This window comes from Chiloscyllium plagiosum, unplaced genomic scaffold, assembly GCF_037043375.1.
Source record: "Chiloscyllium plagiosum isolate Xiang-an unplaced genomic scaffold, Cpla_swu_hap1 HiC_scaffold_45, whole genome shotgun sequence".
NCBI lineage: Eukaryota > Metazoa > Chordata > Chondrichthyes > Orectolobiformes > Hemiscylliidae > Chiloscyllium > Chiloscyllium plagiosum.
Window position 1 is genome coordinate 35,201,488 of NW_028270183.1, and position 20,698 is coordinate 35,222,185.

Genomic DNA, 20,698 nt, shown 5'->3' on the forward strand with positions numbered 1-20,698 from the left:
ATTAACAACTGATGTAATATCAACTTGTGTGTGTAAAAGAGATTTGCAAATTTCTACCACCCTCCCTGTGGACAAGTGCTTCCTAGTATCTTTTCTGGATGGTCTGGCCCCAGTTTTTAGATTATACCCCTTGGCTGTAGAATCTCCAACCAGTGAGCTACTACCCTATCTTTTCCTGTTACTGAAATGTCTTGAAGGGTTTGATCAGCTCACTGTTTAACCTTAAAAATTCCAGAGAAAGGAGACCTCATTTCTATAATCTGTCCTTGAATGTTGACCCCTGAAATCGTTCTTGTAAACCCACATTAAACTTCGTCCTCAGCCAATAAATCCTTCCTAAGTTGTGCTGTCCAGATCTGCTCCAGGTAGGTTATAACCAGGGTTTGTATAGCTGCAGCATAACTATGCTTATACTGCAGACCTCGGAATATAAAGGCGAGCATTCAAGTAGCCATCTTGAGTGCTATTTGCATCAGTATTTTAAACATCTATGCATCTGAACCTCCAAGTCTTTTTGGACATCTACAAAATACCCTGATCTGTCCTGTTTTTCTTGAAAATGGATAACTGCACACTTGCCTACATTGCACATTCACTGAATCTATCAGTATCACTTTGTAATTTTATATTGTCATCTACACTGTTTGTATGATTGCCCTCCATACCTCTATTCAAAAAGCCAAGGATATGCGATACTTATTAGGCATTCTCTCAAGCTGTCCTGCCATGTTTAATGATCTATACACATGTACATTTGGGTCCTTCAGATTCCCCCTCAGAGTTGTACACTAAAATGGATATTTGATAATACAGAATTCGATTATTATTGACAAAAGGCAATTTTTGTTGAAACTTTCAGTCTTGAAATTTACTGCGTGCCAGAACCTCTATTAATAAGATTTCACTTGATTGCAAATCACTACGCTCCTCACATTCACGCTGACAAAACAAAGGTTAGACAAGAGCTGCATTTATTATAATTCTGTACTGATATTTAGGTCTTGAACTGAAATTTCTTTCATTTTATTATCTGAAGCATGTTGCTTTCCCTTCGGGTCAAAGTCTTGTGCTGAACGTGAGAACTCAAAATAATTTCTGGTTGAATGAATGAATATCAATTAGACTCTGGTATCTTGGCAAGGGAAAAGAATGAGTGTATCCTATCCTAGATTTAGAGCAGTTGAACTGCTTCTTTTCAGTGCAAACTCACCAGCATACAATAAGGTCAGATATGTACAATGAGTTGAGTAAAACGTATTAATTGTTAGATGCTTGTAAATTTCTGCTTCCAGCTCAAAAGAGATTTGCATAAAGTGAGTATTCCTGATGAAGGGCTTTTGCCCAAAACGTTGATTTTACTGCTCCTTGGATGCTGCCTGAACCGCTGTGCTCTTCCAGCACCACTAATCCAAAATCTGGTTTCCAGCATCTACAGTCATTGTTTTTACCTGCATAAAGTGAGTGCCTTTCCCTCTTTTCCTCTTATCAAACTTCATACCTGTAGGGAACAGAAGGATTTTTATGTCAAGCATTCTAATGTAATCGGAGGTATTATTGTATTATCAAAGGAAATCTGGTAATAACAATCTCTTGGAGAAACAGTACCATCTGAATTTCAGAGTTGTTTCGATTTCATTTCCAGGTGTACATGAGGAGACAGGAAATACTCTCACTCAACTGAAGACGGAAATTTCACAGCTAAAGGAGAGTAAGTTTAATATCCATCAGAGAGTTTTAACACTCCGTGTTCGTACCATACATCATCTGAATGATGACACAATGATCTGATGGATTGATAATACTCAGCACACATATCACTCGCTCCAGTTAGTAAATATATTTACATCAGCTTCTGAGGAATCACAGATATCAATGAAAAATCTTAAAAGTTCTGTCAAGACAAATTTGCTACCTGTGTTATTCAAAACATTTTTAAGCAGGTAGCCCAGACCGTATCATTGCTATTTGTTTTGCGAGATGTACAGTGGATATTCCCGGTGTAAGTTAGCTGGGTCGACTGCCAGCTAACTTACAAACAAACAAGATTTCTTTACAAAATTATGGAGTGAAACACAAAGAACAGAAAACAGAATACCGCATAACTTATCCTATCTAAACCTGACTTAATGATGCTGTTCCTAAAATACTTGCAATAGTCCCAGTACAGACATCCCTTAGCACAAACAGTAAAACATGGCACTGGCAACTTACTGTTTGCAAAGAGAGAGAGTACCCAGCCTTTCTTTACACATACAACTGCTGTGCTGAACTAAAGTTCTGAACTGAACTGCACAGTTAAAGGCTAGAGGCCACATCCTCTTAACTACACCTTAAGACATGAAAGTCTTAAGCTTGAGGTATCATCTGTTTAGGGGTAAACAAAAAGGGCCCCAGTAACCATTCATCTCTGCACCAACTTAGCCGCTTCAGAGTCTGGGCTGTTTAACGACCCATCTGAAAAAAAAACAAGGCACAGTAACTTTGAGGAACAGGATCTGCTTTGAGAAAGGGACCAGCTTTGTGACACCTGTAAAAATGTTCCTGTTATTTTCTGACTGTGATGTAATTTGATTGGTTCTCCAGTGTGCTTTCGGGAAGGAAATCTGTCGTCCTTTCTGGTCTGGCCCAAATGTGAGTCCAGTCCCACTTCACTATGATTGGCTCTTACCTCCCTGTGTAATGATTGAACAAACACTGTTGTTACCCAAGTGTAGTCATCCTGAGCTGGTAATGGTGTGGTTCCTCCTGTAACTATAAAATTCTGGAGCCGCTCTTGGGTTCCGTTAGGAACTCAAAGACATTGACTCCCAGATACGGCAACAATGGGATATGTCCAAGTCTGGTTGATTGATGAAGCGATTGAAGATGGCTGCTCCCATGAGAAACTGCTGCTGAAGCAATGTGCTGGAGTGGAGAGATCACATTTCCTAAAAACAATAGGTTTTAATCAGAAGAATATTCGGTGTGACATGCTTCAGGATAGACATTTAATGTATCTCTAGCTGCCTTAAGTAGCATTACTTAAGGTAAGTTAGAACAGACTCAGTGTATAAGGTTGGAAAGCTGCGGCATATAATATATAACATAGAACTGTTGTCCCAACTAAATGTTGTGTTTAAATGGCCTGCCCCTTTGAGCTTCTTCAAGTGTTGAGCTACGGGGTGGTTGGGCTGGTTGATCCGGGTGTCCCAGAGGTGTTCTCTGAAACGTTCCACAAGTTCTGAATCGTTTCTGCCCCTTTGAGCTCCCAAGTTCATTATGACCAATAGGGACATTCTGAGGCCATTCATCTCTTTTGTTGAGTTAAACCTGTTGATTACTGGGTGTTTGTAAATTTCTGCTTTCAGTTCAAAAAAGCTTTGCATAAAATAACTGTCTTTCCCTCTTTTCATTTTATTCAAACTTTGTACTTGTCAAAAACAGGAAATCTTTGGAATTTTTATGTCAGGTTTAACAGTGATACTTTTGATCACATTATTATCAAAGGAAATTTAATCATAATGATCTCTTGGAGAAACAGAGACACACGACTTAAGGGTTATTCCAATTTCATTTCCAGGTACATCTGAGGCAGCAAGAAATTCATTAACTCAACTGAAGATGGAAATTTCACAGCTAAAGGAGAGTAAGTTTAATATCCATCAGAGAGTTTAAAACCCTCAGTGATTGTACTGTCCATCATCAGTATGCTGCTACTGGAAACTGATGGAAAAATAATACTCAGCACTCATATCACTGGACCTAATTACTAAATATATTTGTATCTACTTCTGGCGGGGTCTCAGAATTCAATGACAAAAGAAAGAAACATTATCCCAGGCTTTTCAGAAACTGTACTCGCCATCATGTTATTTTACCAACTTAGTAAATTGGTAGCTTTAATCAGTCCAGGAATAGAACTAAAATGAGAAAATTATTAAATTTAATAAATTGAAGAAGTAAGTTTACATCAACATTAAAGGACAGGTGGTGTGCTGTCATAGCAGCATGTGGCAGTTTGAGGACTGTATTACCATCCTGGACACACATCCTGTGGCATGAAGCTACCATTCAGGGATGTGCCTGGGTATTGAACTGCACTGGGTATGATATATTATAGGAGAGCAAAGTCACCAGTACCTTACATACAGATTTAGAGTTGCTCAGTAATTGGGGCAATGGCAGCTGAGCGCCTTGCATTCCTGGTGAGACTGTCAAATTTATCTTTGATCCTAGACAAGAATGTCCAAGTTTGGTTATAATGCAGTTGGGATTTAGTGTTAGACACTTTGTGATTTATGTTGAGGAAGTTTGAAATTCCAGGTATTTACTCAAACAATGCCCCTTGCTGTATATTCGCTTTTATCCTCACATCCTCCCAGCATCTTTGCCAAATCTGGGGAATCTCTGCTTTGTGCTCTCTGCTCACAGGAACAGCTTTTCTTTGTCGAACTAATTAACAACTCAATCCAGTACAATACGGCACAGGAGCAGGCTCTTCGGCCCACCAAGCCTACGCTGATTCCTCATCCTTATTTAGACCCGCTACTTATTGCCCATTCGGAGTTTCTTTTTTCGCCTCATGTTCACGTGTCTATCAAGGTGCACTGTAAATGTTGCTAATGTGGCAGCTTCCACCTCCTCCATTGGCAAAGCATTCCATGCATCCACCACACTCTGAGTTAAAACTTTCCCCGCACTTCTCCCTTAAACTTTCCCTCTCTCACCTTGAACCTATACCCTCTTGTAGTTGACCTTTCCAATGTGGGGAGAAGACTTCTGACTATCCACCCTATCTGTCCCTTTCATAATTTCGTAAAACTCTCAATAGGCCACCCTGAGCCTCCGCCTTTCTAGTGAAAACAATCCACATTTATTCAACCTTTCCTCATTTATAAAACCCTCCAGGTCAGGTGACACAGTGGTTAGCACTGCTGCCTCACAGTGCCCCGGACCTTGGTTTGATTCCAGCCACGGGCGACTATCTATGTGGAGTCTGCACATTTCCTTGTGCCTGTGTGGGTTTCCTCCGGGTGCCCCGGTTTCCTCCCACAGTCCAAAGATGTGCAGGTTAGGTGAATTGGCCATGCTCAATTGCCGATAGTGTTCAGGAGTATGTAGGTTAATTGTAAGGTGCATTAATCAGCATTAAATGTACACTAATTGGGTAGGGGAATGGGTTTGGGTAGGTTACTTTTCTGAGGATTGGTGTGGACTAGTTGGGTCAAATGGCCTGTTTCCACACTGTAGGGATTCTACGAGAATTCTATGAGAACATCCTGGTAAACTTTCTCTGCACCTTTTCCAAAGTATCCACGTCCTTCTGATAGTGTGGCATCCAGAACTGCATGCAATATTCCAAATATGGCTTAACAAACGTTTTGTAAAGCCGTAACATAACTTGCCAATTTTAAATTCATTATCATGACCAAATATGTCTTCATGAACATCTTATCCATGTGTGTTGCCACTTTATAGATCTGTGGATCTGTATGTCCAGATCCCTCTGTATATCAATTCTCCTAAAGTTCTGCTATTCATTGTGTAATTCACACATCCCAAAATGCATCACCTTGCATTGTCCACTTTAACTCCATCTGCTATTTCTCTGCCCAAATCTATAGAAATCTATTGAACATCTGTTGAAACATCATAATCTTTCATATCTCCATCAAATCTCCCCTTGTCTCTCTTTCTCCAAGAAGAAAACCCTTAGCTTCTCTGATCTTTGGATCTCTCTCTTACTCCCTCCAGAGTGCATCACTTCATATTCTCGGTTAATCCAATCTGCCCTTTGTCTGCCAATTCCAAATGCCCTGTTGCAATCAAATATCGTCATTCTCAATGGCAAGTTTGAAAAGCTTTACCCCATATCAATTGCATGAAGTATATAAACCAGCTTTTTATGTGGCAAATTCAGATTGTTTTTGATACAATATTTACTCAGTTTCCTTCATCAATGTTTTCAGTTACTTTATCAGTAAATCTGATTTCTCAAAGACAACGATCCTTTTACAAATTCACTCTCACTCTCCTCAGCTAAATGTAAGACAGAATATAGAACAGTGCAGCATATATGCAGGCCCTTCAACCACCATATTTGTGCTAACCACAATGTTATTCTAGACTAATCCCATCTGCTTGCACATGGTCTGTATCCCTCTATTCCCTGTCTGTTCATGTGTCTGCCTAAATGCCTCTTAAACATTGATATTGTACCTGCTTCTATCACCACCCCTGGCAACGCATTCCTGGCACCTTCTACTCTCTGTGTAACAAACTGTCCTCACACACCTCCTTTAACCTTTAATCTATTCCTCTTCACTTCTATCAGTTTGGCCGTCAGCCTGCAATACTTTGAGCAAAAACAATCCACATTTGTCCAGTTTCTCCATTCTAGCTGATACACTCCAATCCAGGTATGATCCAGGTAAACTCCTTCTGCACCCTCTCCAAAGCCTCCACATTCTTCCTATAGTGGAGTAACCAGAACTGCACACAATACTCCAAATGTGGCCTCATCAAAGTCTTATACTTTTGCAATATGATTTGCCAACTTTTATACTTAATGCCCTGAACGAGAAAATTAAGTATGCTGTACACTTTCTTTACCATCTTATCCACTTGTGTTGCCACTTTCAGAGAGCCATGGACTTAATCACAAATTCCTCTTGTATATCAATACTCCTAAGGTACCAGCAAATTACTGTATACTTTCCTCTTCTGTTACATCACCCAAAATGCAACATCTTACAACTGTTGAGATTAAATCCCATTTGGCATTTTTCTGCCCAACTTTCCAGTTGATCCATATCCTGCTTCATCCATTGATGTCCTTCCTCAATCCACAATTTTCATGTCAGCTACAAACTTAATAAGCAGACCACCTACATTTTCATTGAAATTATTTAGCTGTATATTACAAACAACAGAGATCCCAGCATTGAACCTTGGCCACAGATCTCAAGTCAGAAAGCACCCCTCCATAAGTACCCTCTGCCTTCTATGGCCAAGCCAACTCACTGTAGATCCTATGTAGTTTGATCTTCTGGACTAGCCTACCATGAGAGATATTGCTAAATGATTCAGTAAAGTCCAAGTAGACAACATCAACTGCTCTACCGTCATCAATCATCTTCATCCCGACCTGAAAGAAACTGACTTATGAGACAAAACCTCCCCTCCATAAAGCCATGCTGACTATTCCTAATAAATCCATTCTTCTCCAAACGTGACTAAATCCTATCCCTAAGAGGCTTTCCCAAAACTCTACCATTGCTGGCTTACTGCCCTATAATTTCCAGGATTTTCCCGATTACCCTTCTTGGACAAAAGAGTAACATTGATTAGTCTCCAGTATTGTGGCTAAAGAGGATACAAGGACCTCTGCAAAGGCCCTAGCAATCTCCTCCCTTGCCTCCTTCAGTATCCTGGAATAGATTCCACCATGCCCTGAGAACATATCTACCTCAAGGCTTTTTCAATCCACCCAAAACCACCTTCTCTTTCATATCAACAGATCCCTCCATAATCCTTCTCATTATCTATGAATACTGATGCAAAGTCTTCATTCAAGACCTCATCCACTTCCTTTGGTTTATAGAGTCATAGAGATGTACCGTATGGAAACAGACCCTTCAGTCCAACCCATCCATGCCGACCAAATCTAGTCCCACCTGCCAGCACCCGGCCCATATCCCTCCAAACCCGTCCTATTCATATACCTCCAAATGCCTCTTAAATGTTGCAATTGTACCAGCCTCCACCACTTCCTCTGGCAGCTCATTCCATACACAAACCAGCCTCTGTGTGAAAAAGTTGCCCCTTAGGTCTCTTTTATACCTTTCCTCCCTCACCCTAAAATGGTGCCCTCTAGTTCTAGACTCCCCGACCCCAGGGAAAAGACCTCGTGTATTTATCTTATCCATGCCCCTCATAATTTTGTAAACATCCATAAGGTCACCCCTCAGCCTTCGACGCTCCAGGGAAAACAGCCCCAGCCTGTTCAGCCTCTCCCTATAGCTCAAATCCTCCATCCCTGGCAACATCCTTGTAAATCTTTTCTGAACCCTTTCAAGTTTCACAACATCTTTCCAATAGGAAGGAGACCAGAATTGCACACAATATACCAACAGTGGCCTAACGTCATGCATTGATTCCCTCCTTTGTCTTTAAATGGACCTATCCTTTCCCTAAATCACCTGTTAGCTGATTTTTGTCAGATACTGTACCTTTAGCCTTGTTTTTTTTTTTGACATATTTATACTTTTTTTATATCCATGGCCCTAGTTGCTACTAGCCCCTGTTTTCTATGTCTTTCACTCTTCTTTCTACTCTTCTTTCTACTCTTCTATCTTTGCTTTCCATATTGCTTACCCTCACTGTTGTCTCCCCCCTCAGGTTCCTATTCCCCTGCTACTCTCAGTTAGTCCTCCCCCAGTGGACTAGCACACTTGCTTTCGAGAATACTGATCTTGCTGCTGCAAAGGTCCAGCTTGAACAGGACACATCCTGCCCAGGACCGGTCCCAATGCCTTAGGAATATAAACTCCTTACACTATCCCTCCAGCCACACATTCCCCTGGCTAATTCCCCCATTCTTGACCTCATTAAAATAAGGCACTGGGAGATACGTTTGCTAGGAGTTTTGAGGTTATGCTTTGTAATTTATTTCCCTGCTCTCCATATTTCATTTGCAGGATCTCATCCTATCTCCGTTACCTACCTCACTGGTACTGAGACGATTCTCCCTGCCCCTTCAGAATGTCCTGCAGCCACTCAATAACAGTCTTCAAACATCAACCTGAACCTCTGGTTTAGTAGTTCAGTGATTTTCCCATATGCCACCATTTTCACATTGAAAAGGTGCATAAAAATGTCAAAAAAACCCAGTAATTGTATTAAATCTACATGGATCATACACAATCAGTTAGATGAATTGACAACATAAGTAGTTGTAAGTGAGTACAATGTAATTCTTAGTGCTATAGATTACTTCTGTAAAAGAAATGCCACAGACTATGTCCCAGCTGTGCAGAAGCTCAGTGAAGGAGATATGTGAGATGCTGGTGTACTCCAGCTGGTGTATTTCAATTTCTTTCAATATCTTCACAGCTCTGAGTCATTTCCAGTGCATCAAGGGTTGGAGCCAGTACAAGCAAAGACTTTACTACTTTTCCCCTCACTCAGCAAATTGGGAAGATGCGCAAAGATTCTGTAAATTCATAGATGCTGATCTTGTTGTCATTAACAGTTCTGAGGAGAAGGTAAGAACCTATTGTATATTCTATTCATAGAGTATATAGTCATACAGCAGGGAAACAGACTCTTTGGTCCAGTCACTCCAGGCCAACCATGTTCCCAACTAAACCAGTCTCACCTGCCTCTGCTTGGCCCATATCCCTGCACACCTTTCCTATTCAGGAACTTAGCCAAGTGTCTTTTAAACGTTGTAACTGTACCTGAATCTACCACTTCCTCTGGCAGTTCATTCCACACACGAACCATTTTCTGTGTAAAAAAGTTGTCTGTCATGTTTTTTCAAATCTTTCTCCTCTCACCTTAAAAATATGCTCCCTAATTTTGAATTCCCCCACTCTAGGTAAATGACCCTTGTCATTCACCCTATCATGTCCCTCATGATTTTATAACCCTCAACCTCTTATCCTCCATTTTAAAAATCATAGCTTTTCCAGTCTATTTTTATATTAGATTCCCTACAGTGTGGGAACAAGCCCTTCGGCCCAACAAGTGCACACCGACCCTCCGAAGAGCTACCCACCCAGACCCATTTCCCTCTGACTAATGCACCTGACACTGTGGGCAATTTAGCATCTTTAGACTGTGGGAGGAAACCAGAGCACCCAGAGGAAACCCACGCAGACACGGGGAGAACGTGCAAACTCCACACAGACAGTTGCCCAAAGCTGCAATCGAACCTGCCACCCTGGTGTTGTGAGGCAGCAGAGCTAACCACTGTGCCGCCCCATCTCAAGCCCTCCATTCCCAGAGAGGGATAAGTGCCTGGAACATGCTGCCAGGGGAGGTGGTAGAAGCAGACATAACAGCAATTTTTAAGAAGCATTAAGACAGACACATGAATAGGCAGGAAACAGAGGGATACAGACTACATAGAGGCAAAGGTTTTTTAGTTTAGAAAGGCAACACATCTCACTAAGCCTTTGGGGGGGAGGGCCGAAAGATCTATTCCTGTGGTATTTCATAAAATCCCCACAATGTGGAAACATTCAGCCCCACAAGTTCACACCAACCTTCTGAAGAGTAACTCACCCAGACCCATTCTCCTACTACTCTACATTTACCCCTGGCGAATGAATCTAACCCCCACATCCCTGAATACTATGGGCAATTTAGCACGGCCAATCCACCTAAGCTGCACATCTTTGGATTGTGGGAGGAAACTGGAGCACCTGAAAGAAACCCACGCAGAACAGGGAGAATGGAAAAAAACTCTACACAGTCGCCCAGTCTTTGTTGCTATGAGGTAGCAGTGCTCACCACTGAGCCACATGCCACCCTCAGCATTTAATTCAAATTCAATCATCGGCTATGGTGGAATTTAAAACTGTGTTCCCAGAACATTAGCTGAGTTTTTGAATATATACTTTAGTGATAATACCACAAGGCCATCACTTTACTGTACTGTTCTTTGGTCTTTGTTAGACTTATGCTTGGATGTTTCTTCTGGTCCAATGTTTACAGAACATCCCTATTTTGTCCAGAATCAGTGTCCCCCAGTGTCACTCAGCTCAATCCCCTGATATTACCAGTGAAAGCTGCCTTCTTTTCTTCCCAGTGTATGTGTTCATTCAGGGTTTCCATGGTTTACTGTTTGCAAGAGCAGCCAGTAATTCTAATGTAAGGGTCTTAGAGAATACATATGTCATCGTTTATTGGATGTAGGAGCAGAATTAGACCATTTGAACATCATGCTGCATCTCTTTATTGTGTGTTTATTGCATCTCTTCAATGATTTTCAGGTTATATAAAAAGGCTGTACATTGCTGCAAAGACTTCTGGGAGGACCTAGTCTTATGTCTGTTTCCCACAAGATTCCATTTGACACTGTCACCAAGGGGGTGGGGCTTGTCAATCGAGTATTAATCCTTTCAGATATTTCTAGACCTATGTACAACACATTCGAGTCACTAGACTGGAAAATGAGGCAGAGACCAATATTCATGAGGGAAACTCACATCAGATTCACAAGCATGTCTTGCTTTCTCAACCCTGCCCCTTGACTGGAATGTGGTGATGCTCAGGATAATGTTGTCTTAGTTGCCTCCCTTTTGCTCACACTCACTCTCTCACTCACTCACTCATCAAAAAGCAATTCTGTGGGAATACAGTGACTTTACAGTTCACTGGAAGCAAGTCTGATAATGCTTCATTACAAGGTGACCACAGAGAAATGGACTAACACAGATTCATTGTTATTTATCTCCAAGGAATATCTACAAAAGAAAATGAAAAACACTTATTGGATTGGACTCCATGACACCATTGAAGAAGGGAAATGGCGCTGGGTGGATGGAACTGATTATGGTTCAAATGTGAAGTGAGTAATGGTTCCAACGTATAGAGGTAACTTTCACTTGCAACACAGTGCACCAGCCACCACATTGAATCTACCCAAATTCTATCTTGTTGCTTCCTGCCCTCCAGCTTACTTTCTATCTTTTCAATACCACCTGGCTTCGCCTTCAGCATCCATCCCCTCTCATTAACACTCTTCTGTGATATGCTATCAAATGCATTTAAAAATATATATAAACACAATCCATAGCATTTCCTTTTCTTCTTATAAATGTTTAAACAATTTGAGGGGGTTAATCAGGCATGATCTTCTTGAGTTCCATTGTATTGGCCTTGATTCACTTACCTTTAGCCTAAGGGTTACTAATTCACAATATCAATTCCAACGAGATGAACCGGAGTATAATTCCCTGGCTTGTTCCTATTTACACAATTTTGAAGAGGAACTCGTATTTTTTGTCTCTCACCATAATTCTCTTGTTTGCAGCATGTTGAAGAATTCTTGGTAGAGCTTTCAGAATTTCTGTCCTGGTTTTCCGCAAGATCATTGATTGGTAATCAGATCAAAGATTCAAATAGCACAGAAAAAGCCCTTCACCGCATTGACTCTGCACCAACACAACTCCCAGCAAAAGTGCTCTAATCCCAGTTCCTGCACTTGGCTCATATCCTCGAATGCTAAGGTATTTGAAGTGCTCATCAAATATCTTATAAAGATTATAAGATTTCCAGCCTTCACGATCTTCCAGACAGTGGATTCCAGATTCCCACCACCGGCTGAGTGAAAACGTTTTTTCTCAAATCCCCTCTGAATTTCCTGCCTATTACTCTAAAACAATGCCCTCTCTTTATTGACCCCTCAACATAGGGGAATATCTGCTCTCTATTCAACGTGCCCATATCCCTCACAATCTTATTCACCTCAATCATGTCACCTCTCAGTCTTCTCTGCTCTCCTGGAAGAAAACAATCTAAGCCTATCTAGTGTCTCTTTAGAGCTCAGTTTCTCCATCCTGGTGAACCGCATCTAAACCTGGATTAGTGGTGCTGGAAAAGCACAGCAGTCCAGGCAGCATCTGAGGAGCAGTAAAATCGACGTTTCGGGCAAAAGCCCTTCATCAGGAATACAGGCAGAGTGCCTGAAGGGTGGAGAGATAAATGAGAGGAGGGTGGGGGTGGGGAGAAAGTAGCAAAGAGTACAATAGGTGAGTGGGGGAGGGGATGAAGGTGATAGGTCAGAAGGGAGGGTGGAGTGGATAGGTGGAAAAGAAGATAGGCAGGTAGGACAAGTCATGGGGATAGTGCTGAGCCGGAAGTTTGGAACTGAGGTGAGGTGGGGGAAGGGGAAATGAGGAAACTGTTGAAGTGCACATTGATGCCCTGGGGTTGAAGTGTTCCGAGGTGGAAGATGAGGCGGTGAAGGACGCCCATGACCTCTATGTCCTCAGCTGAGTGGGAGGGGGAGTTGAAATGTTGGGCCACAGGGCGGTGTGGTTGATTGGTGTGGGTGTCGCAGAGATGTTCTCTAAAGCGCTCTGCTAGGAGGCGTCCAGTCTCCCCAATGTAGAGGAGACCGCATCGGGAGCAACGGATATAATAAATTATATTGGTGGATGTGCAGGTGAAACTTTGATGGATATGGAAGGCTCCTTTAGGGCCTTGGATGGAGGTGAGGGAGGAGGTGTTGGCGCGGGTTTTGCACCTCCTGCGGTGGCAGGGGAAGGCGCCAGGATGCGAGGGTGGGTTGTAGGGGGGCGTGGACCCGACCAGATAGATACAGAGGGCGGAAGGCGTAAAGGGGTGGGGAGCGAAATATATTCCTGGTGGTGGGGTCCATTTGGAGGTGGCAGAAATGTCGTCGGATGATTTGGTTTATGCGAAGGTTGGTAGGGTGGAAGTTGAGCACCAGGGGGGTTCTGTCCTTGTTACGGTTGGAGGGGTGGGGTCTGAGGGCGGAGGTGCAGGATGTGGACGAGATGCATTGGAGGGCATCTTTAACCACGTGGGAAAGGAAATTGCGGTCTCTAAAGAAGGAGGCCATCTGGTGTGTTCTGTGGTGGAACTGGTTCTCCTGGGAGCAGATCAGATTAGATTAGATTAGATTAAATTAGATTACAGTGTGGAAACAGGCCCTTCGGCCCAACAAGTCCACACCGGCCCGCCGAAGCGAAACCCACCCATACCCCTACATTTACCCCTTACCTAACACTACGGGCAATTTAGCATGGCCAATTCACCTGGCCCTGCACATCTTTGGACTGTGGGAGGAAACCGGAGCACCCGGAGGAAACCCACGCAGACACGGGGAGAACGTGCAAACTCCACACAGTCAGTCGCCTGAGGTGGGAATTGAACCCAGGTCTCTGGCGCTGTGAGGCAGCAGTGCTAACCACTGTGCCACCGTGCCGCCCACCGTGCCACCTCCGGCGGAGGCGGAGGAATTGGGAATACGGGATGGCATTTTTGCAGGAGTTAGGGTGGGAAGAGGTGTAATCCAGGTAGCTGTGGGAGTCGGTGGGTTTGTTACACCTCTTCCCACCCTACCTCTTGCAAAAATGCCATCCCGTATTCCCAATTCCTCCACCTCCACCATATCGGTTCCAAGAATAACCAGTTCCACCACAGAACACACGAGATGGCCTCATTCTTTAGAGACCACAATTTCCCTTCCCACGAGATGCCCTCCAACGCATCTCGTCCACATCCCGCACTTCCGCCCTCCGGCCCCACCCCTCCAAACGTAACAAGGACACAACCCCTTGGTGCTCACCTTCCACCCTACCAACCTTCGCATAAACCAAGTCATCCGCCGACATTTCCACCACCTCCAAACGGACCCCATCACCAGGAATATATTTCCCTCCCCACCCCTTTCCGCCTTCTGCAAAGACCGTTCCCTCCATGACTACCTGGTCAGGTCCATGCCCCCCAACAACCCACCCTCCCGTCCTGGCACCTTCCCCTGACACCGCAGGAATTGCAAAACCTGCACCAACACCTCCTCCCTCACCTCCATCCAAGGCCCTAAAGGAACCTTCCACATTCATCAAAGTTTCACCTGCACATCCACCAATATAATTTATTGTATCCGTTGCTCCCGATGCGGTCTCCTCTACATTGGGGAGACTGGGTGCCTCCTAGCAGAGCACTTTAGGGAATATCTCTGGGACAACCGCACCAATCAACCACACCGCCCTGTGGCCCAATATTTCAACTCCCCCTCCCACTCTGCAAAGGACATGGAAGTCCTGGGCCTCCTTCGCCGCCGCTCCCCCACCATCTGACGTCTGGAGGAAGACCACCTCATCTTCTGCCTCAGAACACTTCAACCCCAGGGCATCAATGTGCACTTCATCAGCTTCCTCATTTCCCCTTCCCCCACCTCACCTCAGTTCCAAACTTCCAGCTCAGCACTATCCCCATGACTTGTCCTACCTGCCTATCTTCTTTTCCACCTATCCACTCCACCCTCCTTTTTGACCTATCACCTTCATCCCACCCCCATCCACACATTGTACTCTTTGCTACCTTCTCCCACCCTCCTCCCTGACCTATCACCTTGATCCCCACCCCCACTCACCTATTGTACTCTCTGCTACTTTCTCCCCACCCCCACCCTCCTCTCATTTATCTCTCCACCCTTCAGGCACTCTGCCTGTATTCCTGATGAAGGGCTTTTGCCCGAAACATCGATTTTACTGCTCCTCAGATGCTGCCTGAACTGCAGTGCTTTTCCAGCACCACTAATCTGGTTTCCAGCATCTGCACTCCTTGTTTTTAACCTCCTCTATACCTGCTCTAGTGCTACCACATCTTTCCTCTTGTGAGGTGACCAGACCTGCACACAGTACTCCAGCTGTGGTCTGACCAATGCTCTGTATAACTCCAACATTGCCTCCTTGCCCTTATAATCTTTACAACATGTAATGAAAACAACTGTTCCTTATGCCGTCTTAACTATCCTATTCACATGCTCTGCCAATTTCATGGATCTATGAATAAATACCCCAAGATCTCTCTGTTCTTCTAAGCTACCCAGTGTCCTGCCATTCATCAAATACACCCTCATCTTATTTCTTCTTACAAACTGCATCACCTCATTCTTATTAAGGTTAAATACCACTGGTTTGCCCATCTGACCAACTCATCTATATCTGCATGTGACCTACATTCATCTTCTTTGCTCTACCAATTTACCAATCTTGGTGTCATCTGCAAATTTGTTTAACATTCCCGCCACATTTCTATTTGTATCATTGATGTATATATAACAAACAGTTAGGATCCCAGTACTGACCTTTGTAGTAAACCACCAGACACCAGTCTCCAAACATCAGCCTTCTACCATTACCCTTTGTATCCTATTACTAAGCAGGTTTCTGATCCATTTCACCATGTTTCCCACAAATCCATGTGCTTTAACCTTCTCAATCATTCTCCTATGTAGGACCTTTTCAAAGAATAGATATTCTATAACAGGCAGCTTGTGTTTATTTGCATTCTTCTGATTGGTCAGTGGGCCTGAAGTGTAAGGGGAGCCCAGCAACAAGAAGGCTGGAGGCTTGAAAACTGATGGGGGATAACGAATTTTCTTTGTCGTAAGGAAGGACATCACCCAGATTCCGTAAACAGTGTGGGATTATGGAGATAACATCAAGTGAAGTGACTACGGTCAATGCCAGGGAAGAATAGTTACTCACCTGGGAGTGGGCTGAGAGTGGTGATCATGAGAGGACTCAGGCTACATGTGACACCCACTGAAGAATGATACACTAACGCAGTCGGTGAGAGAGCAGCCGGGACAGAGTACATTCACCGAGGTGACTCTGGCTGCAAACAGAGACGAGACCCCAGTAGCAGGAAAACAAAATGTCGGGCCAGTTAGGAGTGATGGCACTGTTTGATGAAGAGATAGGAAGTTGGATCTGTCCACCAAATGTTTTGACATGCACTTAAAGGCGAAGGATGAGGCTGAAGACTCAGTGGTACCAGATTTCCTGAGCAAAATTGAGAGTAAGACGTCACAATTCAAGGAAGTCTGATGTAAGTAGAGAAACCCGTGGAAACGACATTCCAAACTCTGTGCAAAGGGTTGGGGAGTTATTTTGCACACGATCACAGTACTTAGTTTTTATTGATTCATGGGATGAGGGCGACACTGGCTCGGCAGCATTACTGCCCAACCCTAATTGCCCAGAGGGCAGATAAGAGTCAATCACATTGCTGTGGGGCTGGAGTCACATGTCAGCCAGACCAGGTAAGGTTAGCAGTTTCCTTTCCTAAAGGGCATTAGTGAAATAGATGGGATTTTCCAACAATCAAAGATTAATTTATGGTCATTATTAGACTCTTAATTCCAGATATTTATTGAATCCATCTGCCATAGCAGGATTTGAACCCCATTCCCCAGAACATTATCTGGATCTTGGGATTAACAGTCCAGCGTTAATACCATTAGGTCATTGCCTACTTTCCTATTTTTTTCATTCCTTTGTGGGACTTGAGCGTGACTGGCTAGCCAACATTGATAGCTCAGCCCTAGAAAGTGGTGGTGAGCTGCAGTCCACGTGCTGTGGGTTGGCCCACAATGCCGACAGGGAAGGAATTCCAGGATTTTGACCAAACGACTGTGAAGGATCGGCGATATATTTCCAAGTCAGGGTGGTGGCTGGCGTGGAAGGGAACTTGCAGGTGGTGGTGTTCCCAAGTACCTGCTGCCCTTATCCTTCTAGGTGGAAGTAGTTGTGGGTTTGAAAGGTCTTTGATGAATTTCTACAGTGCATCTTGTAGATAGTACACACCACTGCTCCTCCTGACCACCAGTGGTGGAGGGATTGAATGTTTGTAGATGTGGTGCCAATCAAGCGGGGGCTGCTTTGTCCTGGATGGTGTCAAACTTTTTGCATATTGTTGGAGCTGCACTCATCAAGGCAAGTGGGGAGTATTCCATCACACTCCTGACTTGTGCCTTGTAGCTAGTGGATAGTGGATAGACTTTGGGGTGTCAGGAGGTGAGTTACTCTCCACAGTAGTCCTGGCCTCTGACCTGCACTTGTAGCCACTGTGTGTATATGGTGAGTCCAGTTGAGTTTCTGGTCAATGATAACCCGAAGAATGTTGACCGTGGGGTATTCAGTGGTGGTAACGCCATTGAAGGTCGAAGGGAGGTGGTTAGTTTTTTTTCTTATTAGTGATGGTCATTGTCTGGCATTTGTGTAGTGCGAATATTATTTTAGAGTTTTAGATTAGATTAGATACCCTACAGTGTGGAAACAAGCCCTTCAGCCCAACAAGTCCACACCAACACTCTGAAGAGTAATCCACCCAGACCCATTTCCCCCGACTAATGCATGTAACCCTATGGGCAATTTAGCATGGCCAATCGACCCGACCCGCACATCTTTGCACTGTGGGAGGAAACCGGAGCAGCCGGAGGAAACCCACACAGACACGGGGAGAATGTGCAAACTCCACACAGACAGTCACCCGTGGAATTGAACAAGGAACCCTTGCCCTCTGGGGCAGAGCATTCCATATATCCACTACTCTCTGGCCTCAACTTTATTCTCTTTAGCCTACCCCTTATTTTTAAACTGTGGCCTTTGGTTCTGGACCCACCCACCAGCGGAAACATGCTTCCTGCCTCCAGAGTGTCCAATCCATTAATAATTTTATATGTCTCAATCAGATCCTCTCTCATCCTTCTAAACTCAAGCACATGCAAGCCCAGTCGCTCCGATCTTTCAATATATGATAGTCCCACCATTCCAGGATTTGACCTCGTGAACCCATGCTACACTCCCTCAATAACCAGAATGTCCTTCCTCAAATTTGGAAACCAAACCTGCGCACAATATTCCAGGTGTAGTCTCACCAGGGCCCTGTACAGCTGCAGAAGGACCTCTTTGCTTCTATACTCAATTCCTCGTGTTATGAAGGCCAGCATGCCATTAGCTTTCTTCGCTACCTGTTGTACCTGCATGCTTGCTTTCATTGACTGATGTACAAGAACACCTAAATCTCATTGTACTTCCCCTTAATCTAATTGAACTCCATTTAGATAGTAATCTGCCTTCCTGTTCTTGCCACCAAAGTGGATAACCACACATTATCCACATTAAACTGCATCTGCCATGCATCCGTCCACTCACCTCGTCTGTCCAAGTCACTCCGTCTTCTTATAACATCCTTCTCACATTTCATCCTGCCACCTAGCTTTGTGTCATCAGCAAATTTGCTAATATTACTTTTAATGCCTTCACCTGTATCATTAATGCATATTGTAAACAGCTGTGGGCCTAGCACCGAACCTTGTGGTACCTCGCTGGTCACTGCCTGCACTTCCAAAAGGGACCCATTTATCACTATTCTTTGTTTCCTGTCAGTCAGCTAATTTTCAATCCAAATCAGTACCTTGCCACCAATACCATGTGCCCTGTTCACAGATCTCCTAGGTGGGACCTTATCAAAGGCTTTCTGAAAGTCCAGATACACTACATCCACTGGCTCTCCCTTGTCCATCTTCATAGTTACATTCTCAAATATTTCCAGAAGGTTATTCAAGCATGATTTCCCCTTCGGAAATCCATGCTGACTCTGATCAGGAGTCAGCCGGGTTTGTAAGAGAACCAGAAGGCTCAGAGCTGGAAATGTGTTGCTGGAAAAGCGCAGCAGGTCAGGCAGCATCCAGGGAACAGGAGAATCGACGTTTCGGGCATAAGCCCAAAATCCCATGCAAGGACTGCGCAAAACACTATATAGGACAAACAGGAAGACAGCTAACGATCTGCATCCACGAACATCAACTAGCCACGAAACGACACGACCAGCTATCCTTAGTAGCCACACACGCAGACGACAAGCAACATGAATTCGACTGGGACAACACTACCATTATAGGGCAAGTGAAACAAAGAACAGCCAGGGAATTCCGAGAAGCATGGCACTCATCCACAAACTCCATCAACAAACACATAGACCTGGACCCAATATACCGGTCACTACAGTGGACAGCTGAAACTGACAACCGGAAGCGGCAGGGACAGGCCACTATAAATGCCGAAGGAAACACCACAGAAGCGCTTCACAGGAGGCTCCCAAGCACTGAGGATGTCACCTAGACAGGGGACAAAACATTTGCAACAAAAACTTCCAGCTCGGCGAACAGAACCACAGCATGGCAGCAATTTATTAATTAATGTTTATATGAGCTGGTCACACAGATCATTCTCCATATGTACTGAGTCATTACTGTACTGTTCCAAAGTGTGACTGTGTTAAATATGTAACAATCAGTTGACAGTACAAACTTTTGTGGCAGTGGGTACAATAGAGAAGGTCCTTGCACTTCATTTAACATGCAACATATTAAATGCAACAGTCCACTCATTCTGCCCTATTCTCTTTCCACATTCAGGTTTTGGAGTAGTGGCCAGCCCAATGGTAACAGAGAAGAAAATTGTGCCACAATGTCTTCTGAAGGGAAATGGCACGATTGGCCGTGCAATTCTAGACATCGCTCAATCTGTGAAAAATCAGTGTAATGTTCTGCTTCCATGGCCCTGGATTCACCCAAGTCAATTCATCAATTAGTCTACCCCACATCTCTCCATCTCCCACCTCCCCAACCTCCATTGTCACTGCATCTCTCTGTTCCCTTCCACTTTCTCCTTCACCTTTATCGCTATCTCTATTTCACCACCCCCTGCAAACGTAACCCCCCACCACCCCCCATCACACTTAACTTCATTCCACTTCCCTGGATGTTCCTCTACTCCAAAGTCACCTTTAATTACCGACTTCCCCTTGACATCCAAAGTCACCTTTAATTACCGACTTCCCCTTGACACTGAACTCCTTTTTCGATCCCACCATGTTTTTTATCCCCACCTTTCCCTTGACTCCCAACTGCCATTTATTCCTCACTTTCCTCTTTAATCCCCAATTTTCCCTTCCACCTCATTCCCCACCTCTCTCTGTTTGTGGAATTTGCAGCTGTCTCTGTATCATCCTACAACAAGATTCTCAGTTATTCTGTGTCTTCAGTGGGTGAGCTTCTCATGGTATTCGGGAGACCACTTGCTGCTGGGCCACCAGCAGATGTGTCCATAAATGTAAGATGATCTTCCAGTACTTTCATGACATAAATTTCTTGTTGTCTTAA

General features: G+C 44.0%; 1 protein-coding gene across 2 annotated transcripts in view; it reads left to right on the plus strand.

Annotated features, from left to right (window-relative positions):
* The window catches only part of LOC122552434 (uncharacterized), a 38,617-nt gene extending 17,919 nt beyond the window's left edge, over window positions 1-20,698 (plus strand). The window contains exons 5-10 of one of the 2 annotated variants that reach the window (XM_087983133.1): window positions 1,643-1,708; window positions 2,584-2,631; window positions 3,560-3,625; window positions 9,094-9,245; window positions 11,448-11,557; window positions 19,952-20,698. In XM_087983133.1, the coding sequence (XP_087839259.1) occupies window positions 1,643-1,708; window positions 2,584-2,631; window positions 3,560-3,625; window positions 9,094-9,245; window positions 11,448-11,557; window positions 19,952-20,078 (569 nt within the window). In that variant the 3' untranslated portion in view covers window positions 20,079-20,698. The remainder of the gene's footprint in view (window positions 1-1,642; window positions 1,709-2,583; window positions 2,632-3,559; window positions 3,626-9,093; window positions 9,246-11,447; window positions 11,558-19,951) is intronic. The other variant, XM_043695164.2, reaches the window with a different exon arrangement.